At 40.5% G+C, this 25,656-nt stretch overlaps 1 protein-coding gene across 1 annotated transcript; it reads left to right on the top strand.

Annotated features, from left to right (window-relative positions):
• Window positions 1-1,104: 1,104 nt before the first annotated feature.
• Window positions 1,105-25,655, top strand: cers1 (ceramide synthase 1). Its single transcript, XM_087783673.1, has 7 exons — window positions 1,105-2,160; window positions 18,026-18,185; window positions 20,363-20,543; window positions 21,415-21,576; window positions 21,670-21,817; window positions 21,898-22,061; window positions 24,031-25,655. The coding sequence occupies exons 1-7, from the start codon at window positions 1,912-1,914 to the stop codon at window positions 24,071-24,073; spliced, it is 1,107 nt and encodes a 368-aa protein (XP_087639799.1). The 5' UTR covers window positions 1,105-1,911; the 3' UTR covers window positions 24,074-25,655.
• The last annotated feature ends 1 nt before the right edge of the window (window position 25,656 follows it).

The following is a 25,656-nucleotide window of genomic DNA, read 5'->3' as shown; positions in this document are numbered from 1 at the left end:
CTTAATGAAAACATTTATTTTTAAATATATTTACCTCTGTCCTTTTTTAGTGCCCAAGGTGGATTTCAGTAAACCTCCCCATTTATTATATTCATTTTTACTTTTGACTTCTAATTTATGTTTCAAACTAGTGGTCCTCAAACTCCGGACCATTATCGACCATTAGGCGTTTAACACCGGACCTCTCAGGAGGGGGAAAAAAACATTTCATTTATAATGTGTAAGTAAGTAATTAGTGTTTTTCTAGAACATGGCCACAAAGCGCTTAAACAATAAAATAATAAAAATAAAAATACTCAAAAAATATATACTAAAAGGATCAAGATAACACTGAGAAAAAGACAGATGTCCCAGAAAATCAGGGAAAAGCATCACGAAAAAAAAGGTCTTAAGATGTTTCTGGAAGGAGTCAGTAGATCCATTAGGCTCAAAGAAAGAGGAAGATCATTCCATAGCTTAGGAGCAACAGCCAGTTGTTTAATACTACCTGAAAGGTGTTTTCTTAAAAAAAAAGAAAAAAGATTTGCCATTTTATTTTTGTTGTTTTATCGTAGACATTGGATCAAAACTTACAATAAAAACAAAACAATATTCCCTAATTGTTTACACTTTTTCGGTTGTTGCTTGTCCCTATTTTATTTGTTTTTTACCAGCTTGAATATACAGAATTCTAAGGTATTCATTCCCTCAGTTACACCACATCTCTAATCCCCGAGTTCCCTTTGACTTTAAACTTTAAAGTTCAAAGGTCATTTCTCTCTTTGACCCTCATCACTAAACACCTTTGCACGATCTCTCGTCCACGTTCCTCGAGAGCAGCAACTATTTCAGAGAAACCCCCCCCCCCCCTTATCGAGGCGACCCCTCCAGAGAGAGAGAGAGACCCTCTCCAGAGAGACCATTAACCGTCACGCTCGTTCCTGGCGCGTCATTTCCACTGTACTGTCTCTTTAAGTATATTTTAATCCCGGTCGCGCAGACGTTTTTTTTTTTTTTTTTTTTTTTTTTCTTCAAAGCCACCAGTGACGTCACTGCGCCCGCCCGCGCCTCTCTTAAAGCGTCGCTGCCTCTTCTCCTCAGAGCCACTGGGCGAGCGAGCGAGAGAGAGAGAGAGAGAGAGAGAGCGGCGGGTGGCGCAGCCGCTTCACGTCTTCTTCGTCTCCTACCGTTGTGTGTGGAATTACTCATCATTTTTTTTAAATTTTTTATTAAATCTATTCCTCGTCTTTTTTTTTTCCATGAGCCGTGTTCCCGCGCGTTTTTTCTTTTTAGCCGAGTAACGGTTCCGGTGATGCGACGTGACGTCGCGGCGTAGCGGCATCGCATGTGCTGTCCTGGAAGAAGAAGAAGCAGCAGAAGAAGAAGAAGAAGAAGCGCCGCCGCCGCGCCTCATGGACCGAACCGAAGCCGTCTGTTCGGTGTTGGATAATCTTGTTTGAGGATTTAAAGTGAGTAGCCCCGACAGTGGATGCTGACCCCCCCCCCCTCCCCCGTACCCCCCCTCTGGTCGCATCACTATTGTGTTACTAAGCTAACGGCTAACGGGGACCCGGTGACTAGCAAGAGCGGAATGAGCGCCTCAGACCATCCGCTGATGGCCCCCGTTATCTGCTGAAAAAAAACATTATTTTTAAAAATAATTGTGTGGTAATAACATCACACGATGAGTATTTGAATTTTTGCGATTTTTTTTTTTAATTCAATGATCCACTGGACCGCGGGGCCCATGTCGTAATACGCTGAAAAACAAAGACTTACTGCGGAGGAGGATAAGCTGTTTTAGATAAGATTTCTGACCCAGGTGAGCGAGCAGAAGCTTGTCCAGATTAGAGGCAACAATCTGGACCGCCCCCCCCACCACCACCACCTCACCCTCCTCACCCGCCAGTCTCTGCCGCAGTCACCGTTAGAATGAGCGCTCACCCCGGGAGCTCCGGGCCGGCAGAGGTGGAGCCCATGCCGGGCTACCTGGACCTGCTGAGCAGAGCCAGCACGGTGATGCTGGGCGCCTGGAGAGACTGTAAAGAGTGTGGCCTGGAGCTCTCCAGAAGGTCCCTGCTGGAGAACGCCTACTTCACCTGCACCGAGATAGCCCTGTTCTTCTTCTGCGCCTTCCTGTGGACCCAAGTCAGGAAGGGATTAACAGAATGTCTGTTCGAGGTAAGTGACCCCCTTTATTTCTCTCCTCTTAATGGATGGCTTTAGTGGGTTCAGGTGCTATAATTAGAGTCCCTCGGCGTGGGCCCCAGGAGGTCCCACCTTCAGCAGGTGGTGGGACTTCATGACACATTTCCTTCACCTTGTGATCCAAATGATAAAGCTGGCTGCCAAACAGCTGCAACACTCCGCTCGTCCCTCTAACTCATTCATGATGGGGATCACATTCAAGATTCAAGTGTGCCAATGTAACACAATCTGTGGCCCCCGCTGAAGCCATTATAAGGGACTCGTGACATGTGTAGCGACACAAGAGGACCCCGATGGATCACCGAGCTCACATAATACTAGTTTGAATTTTCAGAAAAGATTGCCACAAATGTTTTTTTTTTTTTGTTTTGTTCTTCATTAAAGTTTTGACCTGGAGAAACGCATACAAAAAGCTTGACATAATGGAGCGATCGTCTTCAATAAAATATCTATCGATCCATCCATCCATAAATAGATGGATAGATACAACTTTATTGATCCCTCTGGAGGGCTCCTTCGGGAAATACAGAACAAGAACAAGGTTTCTATAAGAAGAAAGTGTAATATGACACAATCCAAGTCTAAAGTTAAAGGACTAGATCAAAGAAAAGATAACAAAGACAAAGGATACAAAGGTTAACAAAGAATATCATCATCTTTTTGCGACACTCCTGCCCCCCAAACTCAGAATTAAACAGGGGATACAACAAACACGGGTTTTCCGGCCTTCGGGTCACCTTGACCCAGAGGTAACACAGTGGTTAAAATGAATTCAGAAGGATGTTTTTTGCTCTCTTGTGTTGCGCTATCCCTTGAGTTCACATACTTTTAATAATTTTTCAAATGCTTAAAGAAAGGTTCAAATATATTGATACAAGTAGATGTAGGTCAATAATATTAGGTTTAAAAAAAAAAAAATCACTATATGGTTGTAACGGAGCTTCTTACTGGAGGTCTGCACTCTTTTGTGTGCTTTTTCTAGTTTCATTTATATTTCAGGAGCCTTTATGTGCCCTCAAGCATCGATGTCTCTGTGTAGTCCCCAAGACCTCATTATCGACAGTACATTCTTTGAGAGTATACATGGGACTCTTTCTCAAGCAGAAACCTTAACAGAACCAGTCTCAATACCACTGTTTTGCCCAAAAAAAAATCCTGTTTTTTTTAGGAATTTTCCTTTACTATAGCATTTTAATAATCAGTCGACAATAGTTTGAACCTAGACAATATAAATTAACACTTTGACAGCTAATGATGAATGATAATGTTATTTATGCTCTTTGTTGACATACTGTACATCATACAGAATATACCAAATATGACAAATTAAAAAGTGGTGCATGTTACTAGTGAGCTAACGATTCCGAAAGAAAGAAAGACTTTTTTTTTTTAACAAATTATATATAAAGATAAATAAGTAAAGAATGTCTAGAGAATATATTGAAAATGTTTTGGACAAACAATGAAAACTATATGTGTTGACCGCTGGAACTCGACTTAAAGTTCCTTTTCTATGTATTTTGTTTAAGAACAATACACAAACTGTGTGTTTGTCGAATGTTTTTGTTAAATGTACACGGCAAAGCACACAGCCTATCTTTGTGCAAGACACAACAAACACAAACATATAAACACATAATTATATTAAACACATGATGCATGTATGCTGAATCAGAAGTTTTGACAAGGTAGACTAATATGTAGTGCTTTTAAACTTGAATACTGTTTTTTTTTGTTTTAAGTATTATTGAAAAAACTCTTAGAAGGTGTTTCACGTCATCTCTCAAGTGCACTCGGATAATAATAATGGAGCATCACAAACAAAATAAGCTCCATTTGAACAAAAAAAATCAAAAAATCATCCATTAATGCTCGTGATGTTCCTGGATCCACACTTGTCATTCTAGTTTGTGTGTGTTTTGTTTGCAAAGTGTGTACAAAAACATGTTTTACAGTGCCCGAGGTTGTATATTCACAAACGTCCTCATAAAAACGTTGTTTTCAAGCACCACTTAAACACCCAGAGGGAATTGCATGTCCTGCCTTCACCAATTTACAGTTGAGTGCATCCATTTTGTCGGTGTGCAGGGGTGAACCCCCACTCCTCAAAAGTGGCCCCTGGCTCGTTATCCCACCCCTGACAGCGCTGGGGGAGGACCACGTGGGGTGGATGCTGCACTCACGGTGATGCCACTTTGCTCCAGGCAGAGGAGGCAGATGTGACCTTTAGGTCGGACCTGTTTGTTTTTTCAGAAGAACATTCATCCTCCGTGTACATAATTTTGTCCAATGGTTGTTTATTGACTTTGACTATTGCTTTTTTTAATAATATTCTGGTGAGGCAAAGGTGACAGTAAAACAAGGGTTGTCAGAAAATATCCATACGGTGATATATCAGTATATGTTTTTTCCCGGCGATGACTGAGGATGAGAGGATACAGTCGACTCAAGCAGTTTTTAAAGCTGATGATTGGACATGTTTTAGTGTCAAAATGAGTGATAGTCGCGGCTTCGTCAAAAGTCAAGTGGTCTGTAAATTCTGCAACACCAGAGGAAAGTAATCGACAATACTACAAATATATCCTTGTTACTACAGTGTCACTGTATATGGTATTGTTGCCCCAGTTTCATGATGTATCAAATCACCAGATTTCCAATACACAACCCTAGTAAAAACACAGATTTCATGGAAGTGAAGTTTGTGGAACGACATTTTTTAAATTCTAATTTTAGTTGTTTTTTTTAATAATAATAATTATCTGTCTATCAAAAACGTTTTGTTTCTTTCTGTGTTTATAATATCATTGCCAACAGATTTTGCTAATGTTTACACTGTGGTTCATGACATAAATGTCAACTATTTCAGTCATTTCTACATAAATCTTTTCTTAATCTAATCTCATGAATGTTAATTTGAGCCTGGGTGGTCTGGGGGACAAACATGGTCCTCTTTACTTACTGTACTTTACCAATAAAAACTGACATAGTAAGTGTTTCTGTCAGATATTGGACTCTTTTATGTAGCATTTTATACTCCACATCTATTTTTGTAGAATTATAATAAGGTTACCATTCAATTATGCCTATTTTTCTTGGTCAGGTTGTTTAGCCTGACGGCCCCTAGCAACAGTCCTAGTAGCTTTGCATTTTCAGTGAATAATGGATGTTGTTTCTGAAGAAACGTATATTAATTGAATAGAAGGCTTAAAAAAAAAATTGACCACATTCACCATGTCGTGAACTCGGATTTGGTGAATAGAAAACACTTCACAACATTTAATGGAGATGAGGACGATCGGATCAGGGTCGTGGCACCAGTGCTGACCCGGGACGAACCATCATCGTTGTACATCGCTGCGGTTGGATTCCCGATGAGCACACATTTACTTACAGTCTTAATTATCCATACAATGCTGTCCAAGTGAACATTAAGTCAACCACAGTGCCCCGAGTCATTCGTTTGGACGAGTGCAGTTTTATGGTTTCCGAGTACACGGCTGATGTCGACGCTAATTTGCAGAAAATGAATGAGGTGTTTGATTAAAAACACAGGAAGTCAAGAGGATACACAGGTGGTCTGGAATTAGAACACGCATGTTTGACAACAGCTTAATAGCCTTCAACCAATAAAAACTTATTAAAGCTGATTTACAAGAGTCATTCGTTTGGACGAGTGCAGTTTTATGGTTTCCGAGTACACGGCTGATGTCGACGCTAATTTGCAGAAAAGGATTGAGGTGTTTGATTTAAAAACAGGAAGTCAAGAGGATACACACTGGAATTAGAACACGCAAGTTTGACAACAGCTTAATAGCCTTCAACCAATAAAAAGCTATTAAAGCTGATTTACAAGAGTAGTTTATGATTTTTAATTCCATCGTTCTTCAAATTTGTTTTTCAGAATAAGAATCAGAAACTATTATTGCAAACACAACATTGAATTTTTTTTGTGGTGGCAGTACATAATGAAATAAGATAACACACGAAATAATAAATAGAACCAATTTGTTTTGAAATAAATGAGCTGGGTTTGGCCCCCAGGCTTTGAGTTTGAAGCACCTGTTGTGGTTACACCCCAGTTTCTTTGCTCACCACGCACCGGCACATGTAGATTCTGAATTTTAAAATGACGCCTTCAGAGAAAAATGCAGAAAATCCCAAAGACATCCATAAAATAAACACGATTCGACTTGCTAAATAAAAAAGGGATCGTCTTGGGATATATTTTGGTCGACCTTCACTATGGAAAGACAGCTGTGTATTTACCTGAATATTGAATGTCACCAAGTTAGAAATACATACTCAAGTTGAAGTAAGTTATCGTATAAACCAGTGTTTTTTTTTTTTGTCAAGACTTACATAATAACCTCAGTGTCACTATTCACGACTTACACATTAACAGGTGCTGGTCGCAAGAAAGAGAACAACATGAAAATAACGTTTATGGTCTTGAATGGTACTTGCACCGGCAATTACTGTCTCGATAAAATGGCTTTTACTCAGACCTCCTGTTGACCTTGAACACTGGTTCCAGGTGGAGTTTCTATGATCTCACCGTGAAACAATTTAAACTCACTAGTTCAGAGTCATCAGTGAAGAGGTTCTCATGTTTATCCAGCGTCACTGACTTACAAAAAATACTTTGTCAGATGGTTCCAGTGTGGGAGAAAAATAACAAGTAATATAAGTAGTGGAAGTCTTTATTACAGCATATAAAGATATAAAGACACCGTACCATGTAACTTAGCAGACTTTGGTTTAGAGGAAGTGTATTGTGGTGAATGGGGTTATTGTATTTGGCAACGTTCATGAGACTATATTAGGCAAAGATTTCTTGAGAAATTCTATTAAAAAGTTGAACTTCATGACATGAACCTCAGTGTAAACATTAGCAACATGTGTAAGCATCTTGTAAGCAATGGTAATAAACATAGTAAGACTTTTTTGATAGGCCTTATTATTACTATCAAACAAATACAATTAGAATTTGAAAAATGTTGCGCTCAACTTCAATTCTTGTGTGTTTTTTGGGGTTTTTAGTAGGGCTGTGTATTGGCAAGTATCTGGAGATACATATTGTCATGCAGGGGAAACAATACGATATGTTGCATTACTGTAGTAACAAAGATATATTTGTACTATTGTCGAGTACTTGACTCTGTTGTTGCAGAATTAAAAGACTGAATGACTATTGACAAATTTGTAACTGCTTACGTTGGTTTTTAAACCCAAAAAATACCCAGAAAAAGCTGACATAGTCCACTGTATCCTCTTGTCCTTAGTCATTGATATGGTTGATTGCAACACAAACATTAACATAGGCTGTGAATATTAACATGTTAATTGTAAATAAAAAAAATAACATAACATATTTTAACACTGCTCTTGAACGTCAATACTGTATCGTCAGAAATAACACTGCGATGTTTTGTCGTATCGATATTTCCTCTCAGCCCTAATAGTGAAATAGAACAATGTCAATCATACCATTTAAAAATAAATGCATTAACAAAGGTTGAGCAGGTATAAACCATCACACCGGTGTCTTATCTTGAATAATGTAAAACCTTCCAGAGGTGCTTCTGATGAATGGTGGTGGACTGGAGTGTGTGCTGCATCAATAGTAAGTGCAGGAGGAAACCGGCACAGGAAAGAAAGGAAGAGAGAAGTGGCCTGCGAAAAAATTGTCAACTCAGCACGCACAGCCAATCATTAACAACATAGCAGGCATTCTCACACATGCTCATATGTGCGGGTCAAAGGGCGAACACTTCCACAGATCAGCTCGTACGTGGCTCTTATCGTGGACCAAAGTGAAGGAGGCCCTGCCACACAAAAACACTCCGCTCACTTCAGACCCACCAGGAAGTCTTTCTCGCGGGTTTATAGCCGGCTCTCATAAATACCACTCTTCACTCCTCATGCCCACCCTTTCGCCCACTCGCACAGTCATAAGTGAGCGAGGCGGCACCCCTGCCAGCGCCGCCGTCTAGGCCAACGCCGAGACCGGAGCACCGCCCGCGGGGTCTGGATGTGAAAGTTTTGACAAGGTACCCGGCCGCAGATCCCAGATCACGTTTCACTTGGCCGCCGCTCATTGTTGTGCATTAGGACCACAATAAGAAACCTGACGCCGGAGTTGTGGTTGAGAGAAGTGCGATCCATTGAGGGAAAAGTGCCCACTAAGATGTTACCTTCTTGTAATTCTGAGTAGGACGGTAAACACTGACTCATTTGTTGACCATATCATCGGCGTTAGCTTTTTAGAGGCATTGATCACCAGCGATATGAAACACTTTGTATCATCAGGAAGAGTAGATTTAATTATGTGCAATAGTTCTGTAGAGATGGATCGGCTTTGAATCGAAATACTGTCAAATAAGTAGTTTTGTTGAAGTACATTTTGTTGTGAAAGTAGCTTACGTGGGTTATCAACAAACCTTTTGTCCCGGATCGACTTCGTGAGCGCTCAAAATGTATCAACGCTCATCTCTAAAAGCATCAACACTGTTAATTGAAGTGTTTTGAATTATGTAATGCACTGTTCATTGTCAGTCCAAACATAAACACTTTTGTTTGACCAAGAACATGTCAACAAAAACCCATTAGAATAAGCTCCTGAAATAATTGTTCAAAATTCTCACATTATTCTCATGAACATGACCTTTTTAAAAATCAAAGTATCATTTCTATGCATTGAAGTAATATTCAATTTTTACATCTCTATAACATTTACATTATCTGTCTATTACACTGTTTAGTGACATCACATACAGCTTATGACATCACAATAAAACTTCTCTACACAGAACAAAGAGGTGAACTATACAACCCCGTAATACTTTGTATCTTTAAGATTCGGATCATAATAAATTAAATATGTAAGTGAATAATAAACCCAACATTTATAATCAGAATTTAAAGACTTTTCATTGAATACTAATAAATACTATTATGACTTAAACAGAGTGCATTGTTCGTTTGTTATGAGGTGGTAAAGATTAATTCTAATATTTAGATCTTTAACGGAAGAGGTTAATATTTATTTGCAGATTAATATGAATGTCTTTAAAGAAAGAAGATCCTAAACTTGTAATATAAACAGGAAATGGGGCTGATGTCATTAACGCTAATGCTAAAAATGTGTGAAGAAGTAAAATATATCTTGTCTTTTCCTAAAACTGTGACGTTATTCTTACTGAAAATAAAGGATAAAATATGTAGAAGTAATCATGGATTATGGATTTAAAGCTGTAATAACAGGCTGAAGTCGATTGTCTTTGTTTAACCTTCGTGTTGCTCCGTGACTTATGATTCTCCAAAAAACAAAGAGTCAAACATCATGTTCTCCGGGTCAGAACAGCAGTTAAGTCGTCCACCTCGGATCATTCGGTTTGCTGACTGCAACAGTCCAGCTTTTCCTCGGGTCAACAGGAATAAGCTTTGGGTCTGTGCCGACTGCAGAGCAGCTCTTACAGGCCTCTCTGTCGTTTCCCCTCTTCCTCTTTTTTTTCTGTTTTTTTCTGTCGTACTTATTTCCCGTCACAGAGACATAAGGGACATGGTTTCAGTCTTGGCAGGACTCTCCTCTCTAACAAGGCCTCGCTGTAGCTCTGATGCAGAGACGCTCAATTCCTCTGCCAGGTCGACACAACATCTTTCAGACAGACTCTCGTGTTTGTGTCTTTCTTCCGTCGCACCGTCTGGTTATGATCACGTCTCATTAGTCAGCCACGGATTCATCACAACGTTCCCTGTTCGGTCTCTTTAATGTCGGACTCCATGATGTTGTCGTGTACTTGTACTTGGCTCACCAGCTTATTTACTCAGCTATGCAGCTCCTGCAGTTCAAACTTCACAAAGAAGTGTGTCAAGGAGAAAACACTAGTGTGTCCCTTCAGATTGTTGTCAAGAAAAAGGATTCCGGTGCGTGTCAGATTTCACAGTTTTGAATGATACACGAGTGTACTCTGCTCTTCCCGGATGGCCTGGATTGTAAGAATGAATTAAAGATGACAGCCGTATGTCACCCTCAAGTCGGTTACACGCTTGTGTTTCTCCTTCTTCACCCACGAAAAAAAAGCAAACCTACTACAGATGAAATATAAAGTGATAATAAAACTAGGAATCAACACTCGCCTGAGATCAAAGATTAATCAAACCATACCTTCGACCTTTGAACCTAAACCTATGATAGCAACATAGTGACACCCTTCGATTTGTTTGTCAGTGTTGTAAACACAACGTAGGATTTGTTGTGGCGTCAGTCCAGAACAAAAGAATGAAATAAGATAACACACAAAATAAGGAATAGAAAAACAGAACATGATTATAGCTTTACCTCAGTCGGACAATTGAGGTAAAGATGAAGTCAAGATCCGCTGAGTTTGACAGGAGGCCAGGGCGCATCAACATCTTGTTTCATAGGAGAGACTTTTCACTTCCTGCCAAACTTAAACTCGGGTTGTTGTAGGAAAACATCTGGCTCTCACTCTAGTGCCCACATTTGTAATTATAATGATGACCACAGGGCAGAGATGTTCGCCGTCTCCTGCTCATCGACTCCTAAAGAAGGAGGAATTCTTTAGTCCAGGGGTCTCGCACTCAACTGGTCAGGGGGTCAATTCTGATGGGCCACATTGATTTCCTATTGTATGTGTTCTATTATTTAAAATATATATTCAATCTATACTATATAATCAAATCTATTTAAATGTTGAAATTTGACGACCTTTATTTCTTATCCATCTGACCTTGAACACAAAGAGTCCTTCGTCTGAAAAAGCTTGTAAGATACATCGTAGATCAGGTCTTATTTTTTTTCACTAGTATTTTTACAGTTGCCTAAAAAGCAGGGATGATATCTTCCTCTAGCTTTAACCGTAAATAAGTGAAATTAGGATATAATTGTTACACGTCTCAGCAAAAGGTAGATAATAACGGTGAAGTACTGTCGCTCTAATGGCTACACTTAATATGTATCATTTACGACTCATTTGATTTTGTCAACCTGTAAAGTGTGTCTCTTGCACGCTGGCACAGATCACATCCCGAGCAGATGGGATTAAATAAAGAGATGGTTTCGTAGTGTATTTCTATGAAATGATCCGGATCGGTTCGATGGCGTTCGAGATGATTTGACTTTTGTGGTGATTAGCAGTTCCATCTGGATATAGGAATGTTTTTATGGGTTTGTTTTTTTTACTTGTATAGCTTTTTACTGGTGCTGTAGAGGACTATTAAATAAAACCCTGTAAAAAAAATTGACTTAAAAATCGTAGCATACAATCTTAATAATTTCTTAATATTATGCATTATTTGTATTAAGTCATATCAGATAAGGCCCTTGACAAAAACATGAAGTGCTACTTTTAATCTTGATCACTTACTGTGGGGAAGAACTACAATCTCTGCCTGCTGGAATTTGTTCTAGATAGATGGATGTTTCTGCATCATTTTCATAATGAGTCTGCCGAGTCAAATCTACATGGATTGTGTTTTTTGTGATGTGACCAAGTTGCTAGGTGGCTCTAATCTGTGGTCCATTACTCGGGTGAATCCTCTCTGCTTATAGAGTCACGAGCCGGCTTGCAAATGAGTTTGCTCAGCGCTGACAGCACCGCATCTAAATGTGTGTGTTTTTAATTTAATCGGTATACAAAAGACTCGGCGCTCGGGCCCCGCCGCCATCTGGAGTGACGTAACCTTCCTTGGGGCTCCACAATCAGGAGGCATCGGTGCTGAAATCCAAGAAGTTTGATTAATCAACCGGCGCTGGCGTCATCCAGAGTGGGTTAATAAAATCCTCATGGGATGCTAGCTATGGGAAGAATCAGTCGCCCCTTTACGTTTCCACTTTCTATGATTTTGACCTTTCTTTTGATCCCCGATCCCTGCTGTTGAACTTTGGAAAAGTTTATGCAGTCAGTTGTGTTCGACTAGTTAGATAGATTGACTTCATTAATCCCTCTGGAGATCTCCTTCGGGAAATTGGGACTAGGAATTTAGGAGTAGGTTGTTCCTTGTTTTGAAGGCTTTTTCTTTTTCGATTGGTTTCTTTATAGAATCACTACCCAGTCTCCTCTTGAGCCAAGTGACTCTTCTGTTTTTACCTTATCACTAGCTTAGATTTCACCACTAACAAAATATGCAAAAACAAATCCTTGTTTTTTTTCATCGACACATTTTCAAAATATGTCTTGAGTATTGTTTAACCATTTTTAAGAAAACGCTTTTCAGACATCACTCAGTGTAAAATAGTGAAAGTAAAAGGCGTAACATTGCTATCACAACACACAACTGGTTTTATGCATCCATATTACTGCAGTATTTTGTTGGATGGATGGATGGATAGATGATAGAGGATGGATGGATAGATGATGGATGGATGGATGCATGGATGGATAGATTATGGATGGATAGATGATGGATGATGGATAGATGATGGATAGATTATGGATGGATGGATTGATGGATGGATAGATTATGGATGGATGGATAGATTATGGATGGATGGATAGATGATGGATGGATAGATGATGTAGAGATGATGGATGGATGATACATATATAGATGATTGATGTATAGATGGATAGATGATGGATGGATAGATGGATAGATGATGTAGAGATGATGGATGGATGATAGATAGATGATTGATGTATAGATGGATAAATGATGGATGGATTGACAGAGTCACAATAGAAAAGGAGCACTTTCTACTTCTTCTTTAGAATGTTTTATTTTTCTGAAAGATATTTGGTTGATACTGAAGTTTCACATCATATCGTATTGATATCAAGGTTTCTGGTAAGAAATATCGAGATATGAAATATTGTCCATATCGTTGAGCACTAGATGACATGGCACAAGACTTACTTGTTTTCCTAAATTACCTTTAATGGTAAAACTTTCAAAGCAAAATCCTACTTTGTTGTATTTAGTTTTTTAAAAACTGTAATGGAAAACCAGCTTCTGTCAAAAACATTGATATTTTATACTGATTCAGAAGAGTGGGAGTTCAAGGGATGAGCGTCTGAGACGGCTCTGTCTGTCAGTGTCTTCACTGAGACGACGTCTGGACTCGAAACAACGAGGAGGCCAAGAGTGACAAAGAGAGGAAGATGTGAACTGAACCCCACACAAGCCCTCGTGACTCACAGTCCCAGTTTATCTTCTTACACAACATGCCAGGGCCGCCCGACTCACTCTCTCAGGCACCGTCCCTCAGAGGGTGAGGTGGGGGGGGGGCAGTTGGCGAAATGGGTAACAGCTGCAGATAAGTGGGGATGTAAGAAGTGAATGAAAGAGAAATGAGAATGGACTGTGGGGGACGAGCGTGTTGGCCACAGGCTTTGTCGGCATCTGCGCTCGGTTGCCGGGGCAACGTTTGTCGGACGTCAAGACTCGTGTACTGTTGCTTATTCCTGCCCAACGAAGATGATCCCTGTGTGGCGTCTCCGTCTCATAGACTGTGATTTTAATGTTGACAGAGCGGATGCGTGTATTTGGCTGGTCACAGAAATATAAAGTATCGGTCATTACAGTCGTTCATGTTGTATCTCGTTTCCTGGAAAGATAAAGGTTCATTAATTAAATGTTTTCTTGTTATTTTAGTTAAAAACCTGTAATGCATAGATGGATGGATAGATGGATAGATGGATAGATGGATGGATGGATGGATCGATTGATGATGGATAGATGGATGGATAGATGGATAGATGGATAGATGGATAGATAGATGATGGATAGATGGATGGATAGATGGATGGATCGATAGATGGATGGATGGATGGATCGATTGATGATGGATGGATGATAGATGGATGGATAGATCGATAGATGGATAGATAGATGGATAGATAGATAGATGGATAGATAGATGGATTGATAGATGGATTGATAGATGGATGGATAGATGGATGGATGGATAGATGGATGGATGGATAGATGGATGGATAGATAGATGGATAGATGGATGGATGATGGATGGATAGATAGATGGATAGATGGATGATGGATGGATAGATGGATGGATGGATAGATAGATAGATAGATGGATGGATAGATAGATAGATGGATGGATAAAACTTTATCGATCCCTCTGGAGGTCTCCTTTGGGAAATTTTTTAGGAAACCGTGTTGGGAAAATGTCAACAACATGATCTTCTCAATGTACGGGAAACACTGTGTCATATGTGTTACTGATGGCATAACTGGATCCTTTTGGCTTAAGCATTTTTCCTTCATAATTCCTTATAAAATGTTGCATCAGGAATAATTGCTACTAGTTTTTATATCATCACTAAATCTTTGAATTAGCGACTGTCGAACTGATGTTGTCAATGGATGTTTAGAGTCTTTGGCAGGAACGTTTACGAAGGAGTGTTTTATTCAAACGACCAACAGTGAACGCTGAGGTGCATCAAAAGAAAAGCATTAGGATCCAGAGAGAGCCTCTCCCTGCGTGGCTGCTCCTCATTGAACTCGTTCACGGACCGGCCGCCCCGGTCCCACGGGCCGAGGGCCCCGAGTCCCTTTGAATTCCCGATTTGAAATGCAAATGTATAAACTGGGGATTAGGTGCCAGCTCACCTCGTGAGCCGGACTCCGTGAGACGCAGACGGACTCCGTGAGACTTGTTTCTCGGGACGGACCCTTGAAAAATGTGAAAATATGATTTATCACTGCGTCACTTGTATGTTGCTCCTGTGACAAGGAAGTTAAGTGATCGTTGCGTTAAATGTTTTTAGCAAAAATGACTCCTTGAGTTTAAAATGTATTTCTGTTCAACTTTCAGGAAATATTGACAATAAAGAAAAAGTACGTAACTTACTTGTACTTGAGGCAGGGAACCCAAAAGTACAAGCATATTAAAGAATAAACTGCGTTATTTTACAAAAACAAGAGCAATCAGGTGAGGACGACAGGAAGTCAAGATGACAGACACACACAGAGATCAGGGCTTCACAATAAAACCAGGAAGTGAGACATAAGGGCACGAAAAAGACAAATACATGTTGAATGTGTTTTGCTAGTGTTCCATCAGGATTCAGCAAGGTTTGGAAGCTTTCACTGTGAAGAACGAGCAGAAAAAAACTAGAAAAATGTATTCGATAAAACAGAAAATATTTGATCCACTAGAACAAACCATCAGTCATGTGACTGTAGTGAGAAATGTGTCATTATTAATACATAGTTTTAGGGTTACTAGATTATATCACTACAATTTAATTTAGGTAATACTATTAAGCTAATGATGCAGGTGGATAGTAGTGTTCAAGCATCATCAACGTCATGGGTTTATGTGTTGCGCAGAGTAATATCTGAAACCATGTCATACATGAACAAATGCCTTCAGGGCTCCGGCCCAACATACCGTGACAAAGTAACTCAATTATTGTTCATATTTGGAGGATTATGGATTGGACCTGGGCTCGTTTCAAATCCTCGTCGGTTACTTTATTTTTCCACGAGCGAACACAAGTCTTAGGTCATGTACAGTAAGTTGTGTCATTGATTTGGTAATATTTACATGAAGTCTTGGCTGAGGCGTGCACTATCTGTGCTCAGTATATCTACTGTGCTGACTTCTTCTTTTACGGCGTTCCTACTGATATATTGAGATGTTTTCTCAGACCTAATTTGGAGTGAAGTGAGGAACCGAAAGTGTGATTCTAATCGACACACAAGCTCCTCCCACTCTCTTCCGGACGAGGTAAACCTGAGAGAAAGTCCATAGAAAACAAAGTGGATCAGATCTTATCGACATCTTGCTTGGGAGCCAAAGACTTGTATTATATATTTAGTGTCATCAAAGAGTCTCGACACTTTATTGTCTCTGTTTCAAACACTTGTTGATGAAAACAAATCCTCCATTTTAAACGTGAACTGGATGACAGGCGGCCAGTTTAGGGGCTCACAGGAAGGCGTTTGCAGTTTCCTGGAACAGTGTGATTCAGCCGACGCTCGTGCGTGGTAGGAGGGGGTAGATTCGTTGGGAAGTCTGCAGGAGGTGCTGGTGGGGGGGGCTGGCACTGCAGTGCTGACAGCTGGCTTCTATAAATAAATGTCACAGCCAGGGGAAGACGTGCAGAGGCAGAGACAGATGTGCAGGGAATTCAACAGTGTGTAGCGTCTGGAGGTCAACCCGGACCGACCACCGACCTGGGTCATGTGACCCACCTGTCTCACCCCCCTCCCGCCTCCCCCTGTTGTTGTTCTCTCAGCTTCCTTCCGTCATCAGAGGCCGAGATGAACTTGAGTCCGAGGAGATTAAAGAGAGGAAGAAGCAAGACGGGAACAGATGACAGATTAAGAAAGTCGGGTGCAACTTCCTCCGTCGAATTGTCACGTAATCAGCGGATTGTCGTCGTGCAGACTCGATCACTCTCTGGTTTTCAACGGTTCACCAAACCACTAGTCTCCCCCTTACACTTCCTGCAGGCTGGTGTCACGGTAGCGAAGCTTCTACGAGGGTTGCTTCTACCGTGTTGTGAGGTCGAGGCTTCACTATCAGCCGACATCAGCAGGCTTCTCTCTCCGACTTCCCCTATTGCCGCCTGCAGCCGCCCGAGTGCTCCCATGAAAGACGCTTCTGTGGTGCACGGCCACGTGCATGTGACGCTGAAACAAGAATAGGAAATGTGTGTGAATTCCATCTTCAAATGGGTTCTCTCTGTTAAAATAAACCTGCACATTGTTGCACCTATTTTTGATTCGATATTCTCACTCATTGTCGAGGTAAAAAGACGGCAGTGGAAGTTGCTCTAGATCTTTGAGTCCAGTTGTCAAGAAGGAAATTGCAGTATTTATTGGGCCTTTAAAAGTTAAGTTCCGTTTATATGTTTTGTATGGAGTCACCAATTATTGGGTATTTACAATAATTAATAATTTCACCAGATGATAAACATAATATTGAACATTATATGTTACGGACTGTTATAGTCCCTGGGGTTCTTTGTCCTAGGTCAGGGGTCTCCTATATTTATTTAATTAACTTTAAATCAACAATAATAAAATGTAACGCAAGTGCATGAAAAATACATCTATCCATTGACGCTGAATCCGTGGGATGATTCCAAATAGAGGTTTTCATGTCTTATTTACTCTAGTTTACTGGCTTATTTAAAATAACTAAATAAATAATACTTTAGGGCCCATGCCAAGCGGTTTGGGACCATTGTAAGGCCATTTTAAGAAATTCCCATTACGTAAGAGACCTTAAATCAATTAATATGATATTTTTTATGATGATCAAGGTTTGTTTTTTCATTGAGCCAAGACAGTATGTGTTTATTTCAAAACTTTTTGTTTTTAAAAAACCCTCATACATTGTCCTCAAAAGGATATAAGAATTAACAAGATTGTAATTTAATTTATATATATTTTTTTGAATTCTACATTTCAAACACAAAGACAAGTGATATGAGGTAAATTGCAGCTAACACAGTTACAAACACCACATTACTTGCCCCACCGTCACAGCAGGGGGCCCTCAACACTGAGTCTGGTTCTGCTCGAGGGTTCTGCCAGTTCCTCGCCAGAAAAACAAAAAATATGATGTAACGGGTTTCATTTCTAATAATTATATACATACAACATTACATAAACATTAACAAGATAAGAGTTTGTTGTTGCTCATATGTTAAAAAAAAAAGAATCCACGTCACAAAAACACAACAGGAAACGAGTATTTAGTCCCAAAGTGTGTATTCATCACGGTATTTCTGATTCACTTCAAGTTCAGGACAATTCAAACGTCATCTTTGTGATGTTTCTGAGCCTCCAGAGTGTCAGTATTTGTGGTCTGTGGTGGTAACAGCTTCTCTCCTCACAGCCTCTCGCTCGGTGGTGGAGGCTGCTGCCCAAAGATGCTGCCAAGATGCCGGAGAGTGCATGGAAGCTGGTCTTCTACACCATGTCGTGGTCCTACAGCACCTACCTGCTCTTCTTCACCTCCTACTCCTTCTTCCACGACCCTCCCTCCGTCTTCTACAGTAAGTGTCAACCACGCCAGTTCAGGGAAACAGGAAATGACTTTACCTCACACGGCGGTGTCGCGTTTCATAACAGCTGTCATGTTCTGTAGCCCACAAACTTTAATCTCATCCAAGCAACGAGAGCACCTGACGCCGCGCACGAGCCGATCGATAGACATGCACTGAGTGGAGAAATTAGATTCAAATATCAACGTGTTTATCGTGTACGAGGGAAGCTTGCTGTTGTCGACAACTGTGTCATTTTAATAACACTTATTCCGCGATCAATCGTTTAAAAACCTTCACTCGTTCCAGGATCGATCATCAGTTTATGCTGCATCTGTGATCGTCTAGTGATGTCTACTCAAGTAACATTTGTTCTTTTGGTTCATTTAACGCTCTTAAAATATCTTGTAGGGTCAAACAAATGGTCAACGACGAGACGCCTTATCTTTAGCTGATGGTTTTAGAATGATGGGAGATTTAACCCTTGTGTTATCTCGGGGTCAAGGTGACAAATGTGTTTGTGGTATCCCTTGTGTTGCCTCTGAGTCAAGATGAATGATAGGTGAGCCTGCAGCTGGTGTGTTAAACAAACCATCAATTCGTCGAAGACCCTCAAAAACACCAACAACCACAGTCCGATTAAAGCGTGAACAGCCTCCTAACCGGCCACGATGGATTTCATTGAAAGCTAAACTATAAAGGAAATGGCCTTTTTTTGTGGTTCTTTTGAGGAATTGACGGAAAATAAATGGGAAGAGCCGTGAGTTGCTTCAAGTTTCCTCATTATCTCTGGTGTGTCGTTTAAAAGGTTAAATGCGTTACAATTGGACACAATTCTTCCCCTGTGATCTGAAGAAAAGGGTGTGTGTGAGTTCGAGCTTCTGTTCTGGAGGAAATTGCAAAATGTACGACTGAGTGAATCTTGTCTTTGTCGTCACAAAGACTCAAGAGATCCGGTCTTCCTGGAACAATCCTGATGTTTATATATTCACGGTCCAAGTCATGGGTCCAACATACTGTATGTATCTTTGTACTGTTCCAGAATAATAATCAACCTTTACAATGCTTCTTACAAAACACTGAAGCTACTGCTTTTAAAGTAAAATTTTGAATCTTGACATAAAATCACTAAATTGGACGGACTGGGCCTTAGGTTTGACACTAAGGTCACCTAAGGTTACCTTATATTTTATTTTTGATGAATGTATAAATTAATTTTAAAACTTAAAGAAGGAAATAAAGACACAGTTTATCCAATAGAAATAATTCAAATTACAAATAAAAGCAGGAGTCTCTGGCTGTGTTTAATTAATACAAGGTTATAAATAGTTTAGAAAGTATAATGTTTTCGGTAAAATGATTTGGTTAATAATGGGTTAAAACTCAAAAGAGGTTCTACCAGATCGTGGGGGTTCAGTTCCAGTCAATACTGCTGGTTTTAACCATCATGACATTGGTTATGGTATCTTGGTATCTTGACACAAAAAAAAAGCTTTTTTTAAGATGGTTATTTAACCCTTGTGTTGTCTCTGGGTCAAGGTGACCCGAAGGCCCAGAAACAAATATGTTTGGTATCTCTTGTGTTGTCTCTGGGTCAAACATATCTACCACAAAAACGATTTGTTTTGAGGCCTTTGGGTCACCTTGACCCAGGAAGTCTAGAGAGCTCATACGTGCAGCTCTAGACTCCAGCGATGTCGGAGGGCTCCGGTCCAAAACCCATTTTCTGAGTGAATCCAGCAAAGAGTGTCTGACGCTCATCTCTAATAGCTGCTTCACCTCGAACAGCTGCCAGGAGAAAGTGGACTCGGGTCTGCAGTCCTGGTGTCACGCTGCGATCCTGGAGCGAGAATAAAGAAAGAGAGGAGCATTAAAGAATTAGGGAGGATTTCTTGGAGGCCTGGTTGGTACTGGACTCTTTTGGCAGCGTCCGGGGTCTGGATCCGTCTAACAGCTTTCTCCACTTAATGTTTAATGATGGAAGGGCCGATCAATAAACATTACACCCGCCCCAAGTGTAACCTCATCCCAGCAGAGACAAACCTGGCTAAAAGGACCGAGGTACAGGAGAAAGTTTCCGACCAACATCCGATAGGTTACTGAGACGCGAGCTTTCACCTCAGAGAACCCTCTCTGGAGGGTAAACCTGATCCCCCGCCGCGTCTCCTCATGACTCGTCTCCTCTGCAGACTGGAAGAGCGGGATGTCAGTGCCTCTAGACATCGCCATCGCCTACCTGATCCAGGGCAGCTTCTACGGCCACTCCATCTACGCCACCGTGTACATGGACGCGTGGAGGAAGGACTCGGCCGTCATGGTGGTCCACCACATCATCACACTGGCACTCATCTGCTTCTCCTACGCCTTCAGGTACACCCTCCAGCATCGAGTCCATTTCCTGAGGAGTTGGAACAACAAGCTTTAAACATTAAAAGACAAAAAATAAAGTATTTTAAAGGGATTTAAGTGATATAATGCCAGGTTTTTATGGTAGATAGGCTCAAATTGAAATTGTTTAATATAAGATTAAATTAATAAATGTATCTTTATTTCATATTAAACATTCTACATGTTTCTATTCAAATCAAATATACATTTATTGAACTGTTTCAACCTCATTACCCGCCGTAGAAGCGAACGTTCCCACCTCAGTAGAATCAACACCATGTCAGGAGCTGAAGGTCGTTTCATGTTACGTTTCTGCTGTGAAACCAAAGATGGAAAAGAAGAATTTCACCATAACATAAGAAGAATAAAGGACTTAACTTCATAGTTAACAAATAGCCAATAACACATGAGGCGAACGTTTAATACACACATCATAACTGTGTTGCTGTGAAAGATTTATTTTAAATATAAATCTTAAAACATGAAAAAAAGTACTTAATACATTATATTAAATATTTAATTGACATTATTTTATACAAATAATACATGAACGCTAAAGATATTTAATTAAATTGTTTTGTTTTCATAGGTTCAATTTAACGTGAAATGTTGCTCATTTATATTTATTTTATTTTATTCTATTCTACACTGTCAACACCACAGAAACTGTGTCGTGTTTACAAAACTGTCTGTAAACACGATCCGATTCTGTAAAACATTTCTACATGATCTTTTCCACCCTGACCTCATGTAAGAACAAACGCCGCACTTGTTCCCACGTCTGAACCGATCGATATATATTCAGCTGAACACATAAATGGCGTCCCGTGACCTCTGACCTTTGCTGCTGCAGATACCACAACGTGGGGATTCTGGTGTTGTTCCTCCACGACATCAACGACATCCAGCTGGAGTTCACCAAGCTCAACGTCTACCTGAAGTCCAGAGGGGGGGGCTACTTCCTGCTCAACGACATCCTGTCCAACATGGGCTCGGTCAGCTTCAGCATCACATGGTGCGGACTCACACTCACACACGCACAAACACACACTTTCTTGCAATGGTTCTGGGCCGTTATTGACTCACACGATGTGTTTCTGCCGCTCAGGTTCTGGTTCCGTCTGTACTGGTTCCCTCTGAAAGTGTTGTACGCCACATGCGTGTCCAGCCTGCAGTCGGTACCAAACATCCCCTTCTACTTCTTCTTCAACGCTCTCCTCCTCGCACTGCTGCTCATGAACATCTACTGGTTTTTAGTGAGTACACACACACACACACACACACACACACACACACACACACTAACACACATGTGCTCTCTCTCTCTCTCGTGCAGTTCATTGTAATATTTGTGGTGAAAGTGCTGAAGCTGAAGGAGGTGAACGACGTCCGGGAGTACGAGGACGAGGAGGGCAAGGCGGCGGCGGCAGCTGGTCTGCTCAAGGACCGCCAGCGAGAGAACAGTGACCACGATGCTGGACATCACAACTCTGCCTCGGCGTGAGTCAAGCTACGCACACACACACACACACACACACACACACACACACACACACACACACCAGCCTTGAAACGCTCGCACCATTAGACCAGTCAAATATTGTTTAATCATCTCAATCACCTATCGTCTTTTTTATATAAAGTCTGACCTGGGTGTTTATACCTATGATTTAACTGGCTATTATAAAAATTAGGATTATACAAATAGGTCTGTTGTTATGGAGTAGCTAAGCTAACAAGCTAAGCTAGCCAGTATCTTCTTCTCATTCTTTACAGTCAGTCTTTACAACTTCAGAGCAAATAAATGACCCTGGCTCCTGAGAGGGTTTGAGTTATGATCCAGTTTCATCCCTTGTGTCGGCTTTCGAAAACAAATGTGTCTGTGGTATCCCTTGTGTTGTCTCTGGGTCAAGGTGAACGGCCTCCACCACTGCCTAGGTAGTTATGGTGGCCAGGGAGGTCGTCCAACTTGACCCAGAGACAACACAAGGGATACCACAAACACATTTGTTTTTGGGCCTTCGGGTCACCTTGACCCAGAGACAACTCAAGGGTTAAAGAATTGTTGTAATCGACAGACATGAAAGCACACACATGCGCTATAAGATCAAGGGCAATAATTAAATTATGGTAATCATGAATTTAATTTTTGCTCAACATTTTAGGAGCTTATGCTATGGTGGGAAAAAATCTAAATTTGTTTGGTTAACAATGGGTTGAAAGTGTAGACGTTAACAATGCTATTTAAAACATACACAACAATCAAGATATGTTTTGATACATTTCCCAGAACTCACAACTCAATGTGCAGAGATTAAAAACACACCTCTGAGGGATCATCTACACAAGTATCATGTGTGTGTGTGTGTGCGTGTGAGTGTGGATTGTGAAATCATTGACTTTTTGTGTGGATCACACTTTCCCCTCTGGAGTCGAGGCTCGGACCTGGAATGTTTACACGTTCTCTGCTCCGACCTCGTATAAAGCTACGCTTTCATTGATGACAGGATCTGATCTTTAACTTCACAACGTGTCGGATCTGATCAAGCGTTGCTCAATCTCAGGTGAAGAATGTGTGCAGCGGCCTGAATTCAGATTAGAAGGAGGAGATAAGGCAGATACTCCTCACTGGACCTTGACTGTCATGTCATGACACACACCAGTCTTCACGCCCGGAGAATCTTCCAGTGCGCTGTTGAGCTCAGAGGTTTAGTGGTCGACGAATGCTGAGTGTATGATTTATGTCTGTGGCGTCTCACAGGATTCTCATCAGAGCTCCTGAACTAATGCATGAATCCAGTCATGATTGAATGTTACTACAGAGGAACAGATGATTCAATTGAATCTGCAGGAAAATGTTCATTATGGAACCTAAAATGAATACTATTTTAAGCTCATGCTGAGCAGATGTTTTTCAAATGCTCAAAAATGTTTCCAATTACATGCAACAAATGTAAAATATACATCATTATGTGAGTATATATCATTGTGTCCTTTTAAATTGGACGACAATGTATTTTTTAAGATCAAATATTTACATTCCTAGCATTTGAAAACTTGTATTCATTGTTTTGACTTTCAGCAAAAGTAAAAACAAGTTTGCTTCAGTGTGAGGAATAAAAAAAAGGTATTTATTTACATTATATTGATTGTTCAGAAGAAGAAGTGCCAAAGTTTTCCAGGACTGTGTTAGAAATGTTGTGAAACTGCTCACTGAGCAGATAACACTTTAGGAAAATGCATACGTCGACAACAATTGTTCTCGGTTCCTTTATCAGCATCTATAGATGCACGTATCTATCCTCCTGGTTGTCACTGCGACCTTCGACCCCGAGACCCTGAAGTGCGGCCATGTTTGTGTGTTGTGTATGTGTGGAGGGGAGGGGGGGGGGGGTCAACGAGCAGATGTGATTGTGACGTCTCTTATCAAGCCTGGACTCTGCTCCTCTAACCTCTCTCTGCTCCACAGGAAACACGCTCAGAACGGCGTCACCAAGGAGAAGCATCTATGAGCGGCTCTCTGGCGCCCCCTACTGGTACTCAGCCAGCCGTTGACGAAGAAGAGACCCCCCTCCTCCCCCTCCTCCTCTACCCACAACCCCCCGCGGATCGATCACACTCCGGAAGTGGCGCTGAAGGGAAACGTGTGAGCCTCGGGGGACATTTGATTTAGAATCACTTTTAGAACATTTCGTGTCATGTTTTTGTTGTTTTTGTTTCGTAGACCACTGTGAATGTCGTCAGCTGACGTCACCGGAGCGTGACGTCAGACTCGACACAGGTGTTTTATATCATCGCGCGACAAACTAATCGAGAGGTAGAGAGTGCGTGCGCGTGCGTGTGCGTGAGTGAAACGCTGCAGGTTTTTAGTATTTAAACGTCATGTTTCTTTTTATGTCGGATGATCAAACGGACATTCATTCCTGCGGGTGACGCTGTTTTTTTTTTTTTTCTGTCGCAGTATTTTGACGTCAGTCGCGCTGACATGACGGCAGACGAGCTGGTCGCCGGTTTAATGATGGCAAGTGGCTGGAAAATGATTCGACTTTTGGTCCGAGAATATCCTCATGATTTTTGTTTTCTTTCCTCTATGTATATGTAACAAACGGATCCGGAAATGAAGTGAAAAATCCAAATCAGTATAAAAAATTAAATAGTTTACGCGCATCACGTGGTGTTCAGGAAATGCATGGCATCGGAATGATTTCGGAAAATATGCAATGAAATTGAAACTTTAAAAAAAAATATGCTTGCGCTCAAAATAAGATGTTGGAGAAAAATGTCTCCATTAGTGCGGATGAGAAAAAAGAAATGGATCCATTTTCATAAAGTCCTCGATCAAGTCCACGCTCTTGTTTTGAAGAACCGCATGTTTGTTCTGCCAGAACAGTCGCACACGTTCGTCCAATGAATCCTCGACTGTCGTCCTAGAAACTAGTTATTCTTCTGAAGTTGCTGCTGTTTTTTCTTCTTTTCGTTTCCTCATGATCACAGTCCAGGGACCAGAAGCGTGACGTCAGGAAAAAAGTTCGCTTAATTCGTTTTTCTTGATATACAAGTTTTATGTGTAGTGGAAGTTGTTAATTTAAAGTTTCATTGAATAATCAAAATATTTTTTTTTTGTTTTTAAATCCCTAAATGAATCTCACCTCTTAAAATAGTACTTCCAAAGTTTCTCCACGTGTATTTAAAATACTAGTGAAAAGTATTTGCCACACTAAAGTATTCAAATGAAAAGGTAGAAATTATAACTTTTACACTCTTGATTTTTGTGCAATAAAATTAATTTAATTAATTTATAACAAGGGAAAAAAAAAAACTTCCTGAATTAACATATTGACAGGTTGACTTGGTTCAAAACAGACTTTGATGTTTGACAAGTAGAGTCAAGATGAAGTTTTTCCTTCACTCACTTGGACACAAACGCCCAGATTGTGCCAAAATCATGGTGTTTGGATCTGTTGACGAGGTTACTATTCCATTTTTAATAGATCAAATTTAGAAAAAGGGAATTAGGTTTGTTAAAATGTCTAAATTGGTATAAACTGACAAAATGTAAACTTTTCTTTTTTGTTCACACAACATTGTCTTTTTT

The sequence above is a fragment of the Callionymus lyra genome, chromosome 2, assembly GCF_982586985.1.
Source record: "Callionymus lyra chromosome 2, fCalLyr1.hap1.1, whole genome shotgun sequence".
In the NCBI taxonomy this organism is placed as follows: Eukaryota; Metazoa; Chordata; class Actinopteri; order Syngnathiformes; family Callionymidae; genus Callionymus; species Callionymus lyra.
Note: the sequence above shows the minus strand (reverse complement) of the source record. Positions and strands in the feature narration are given on the sequence as shown.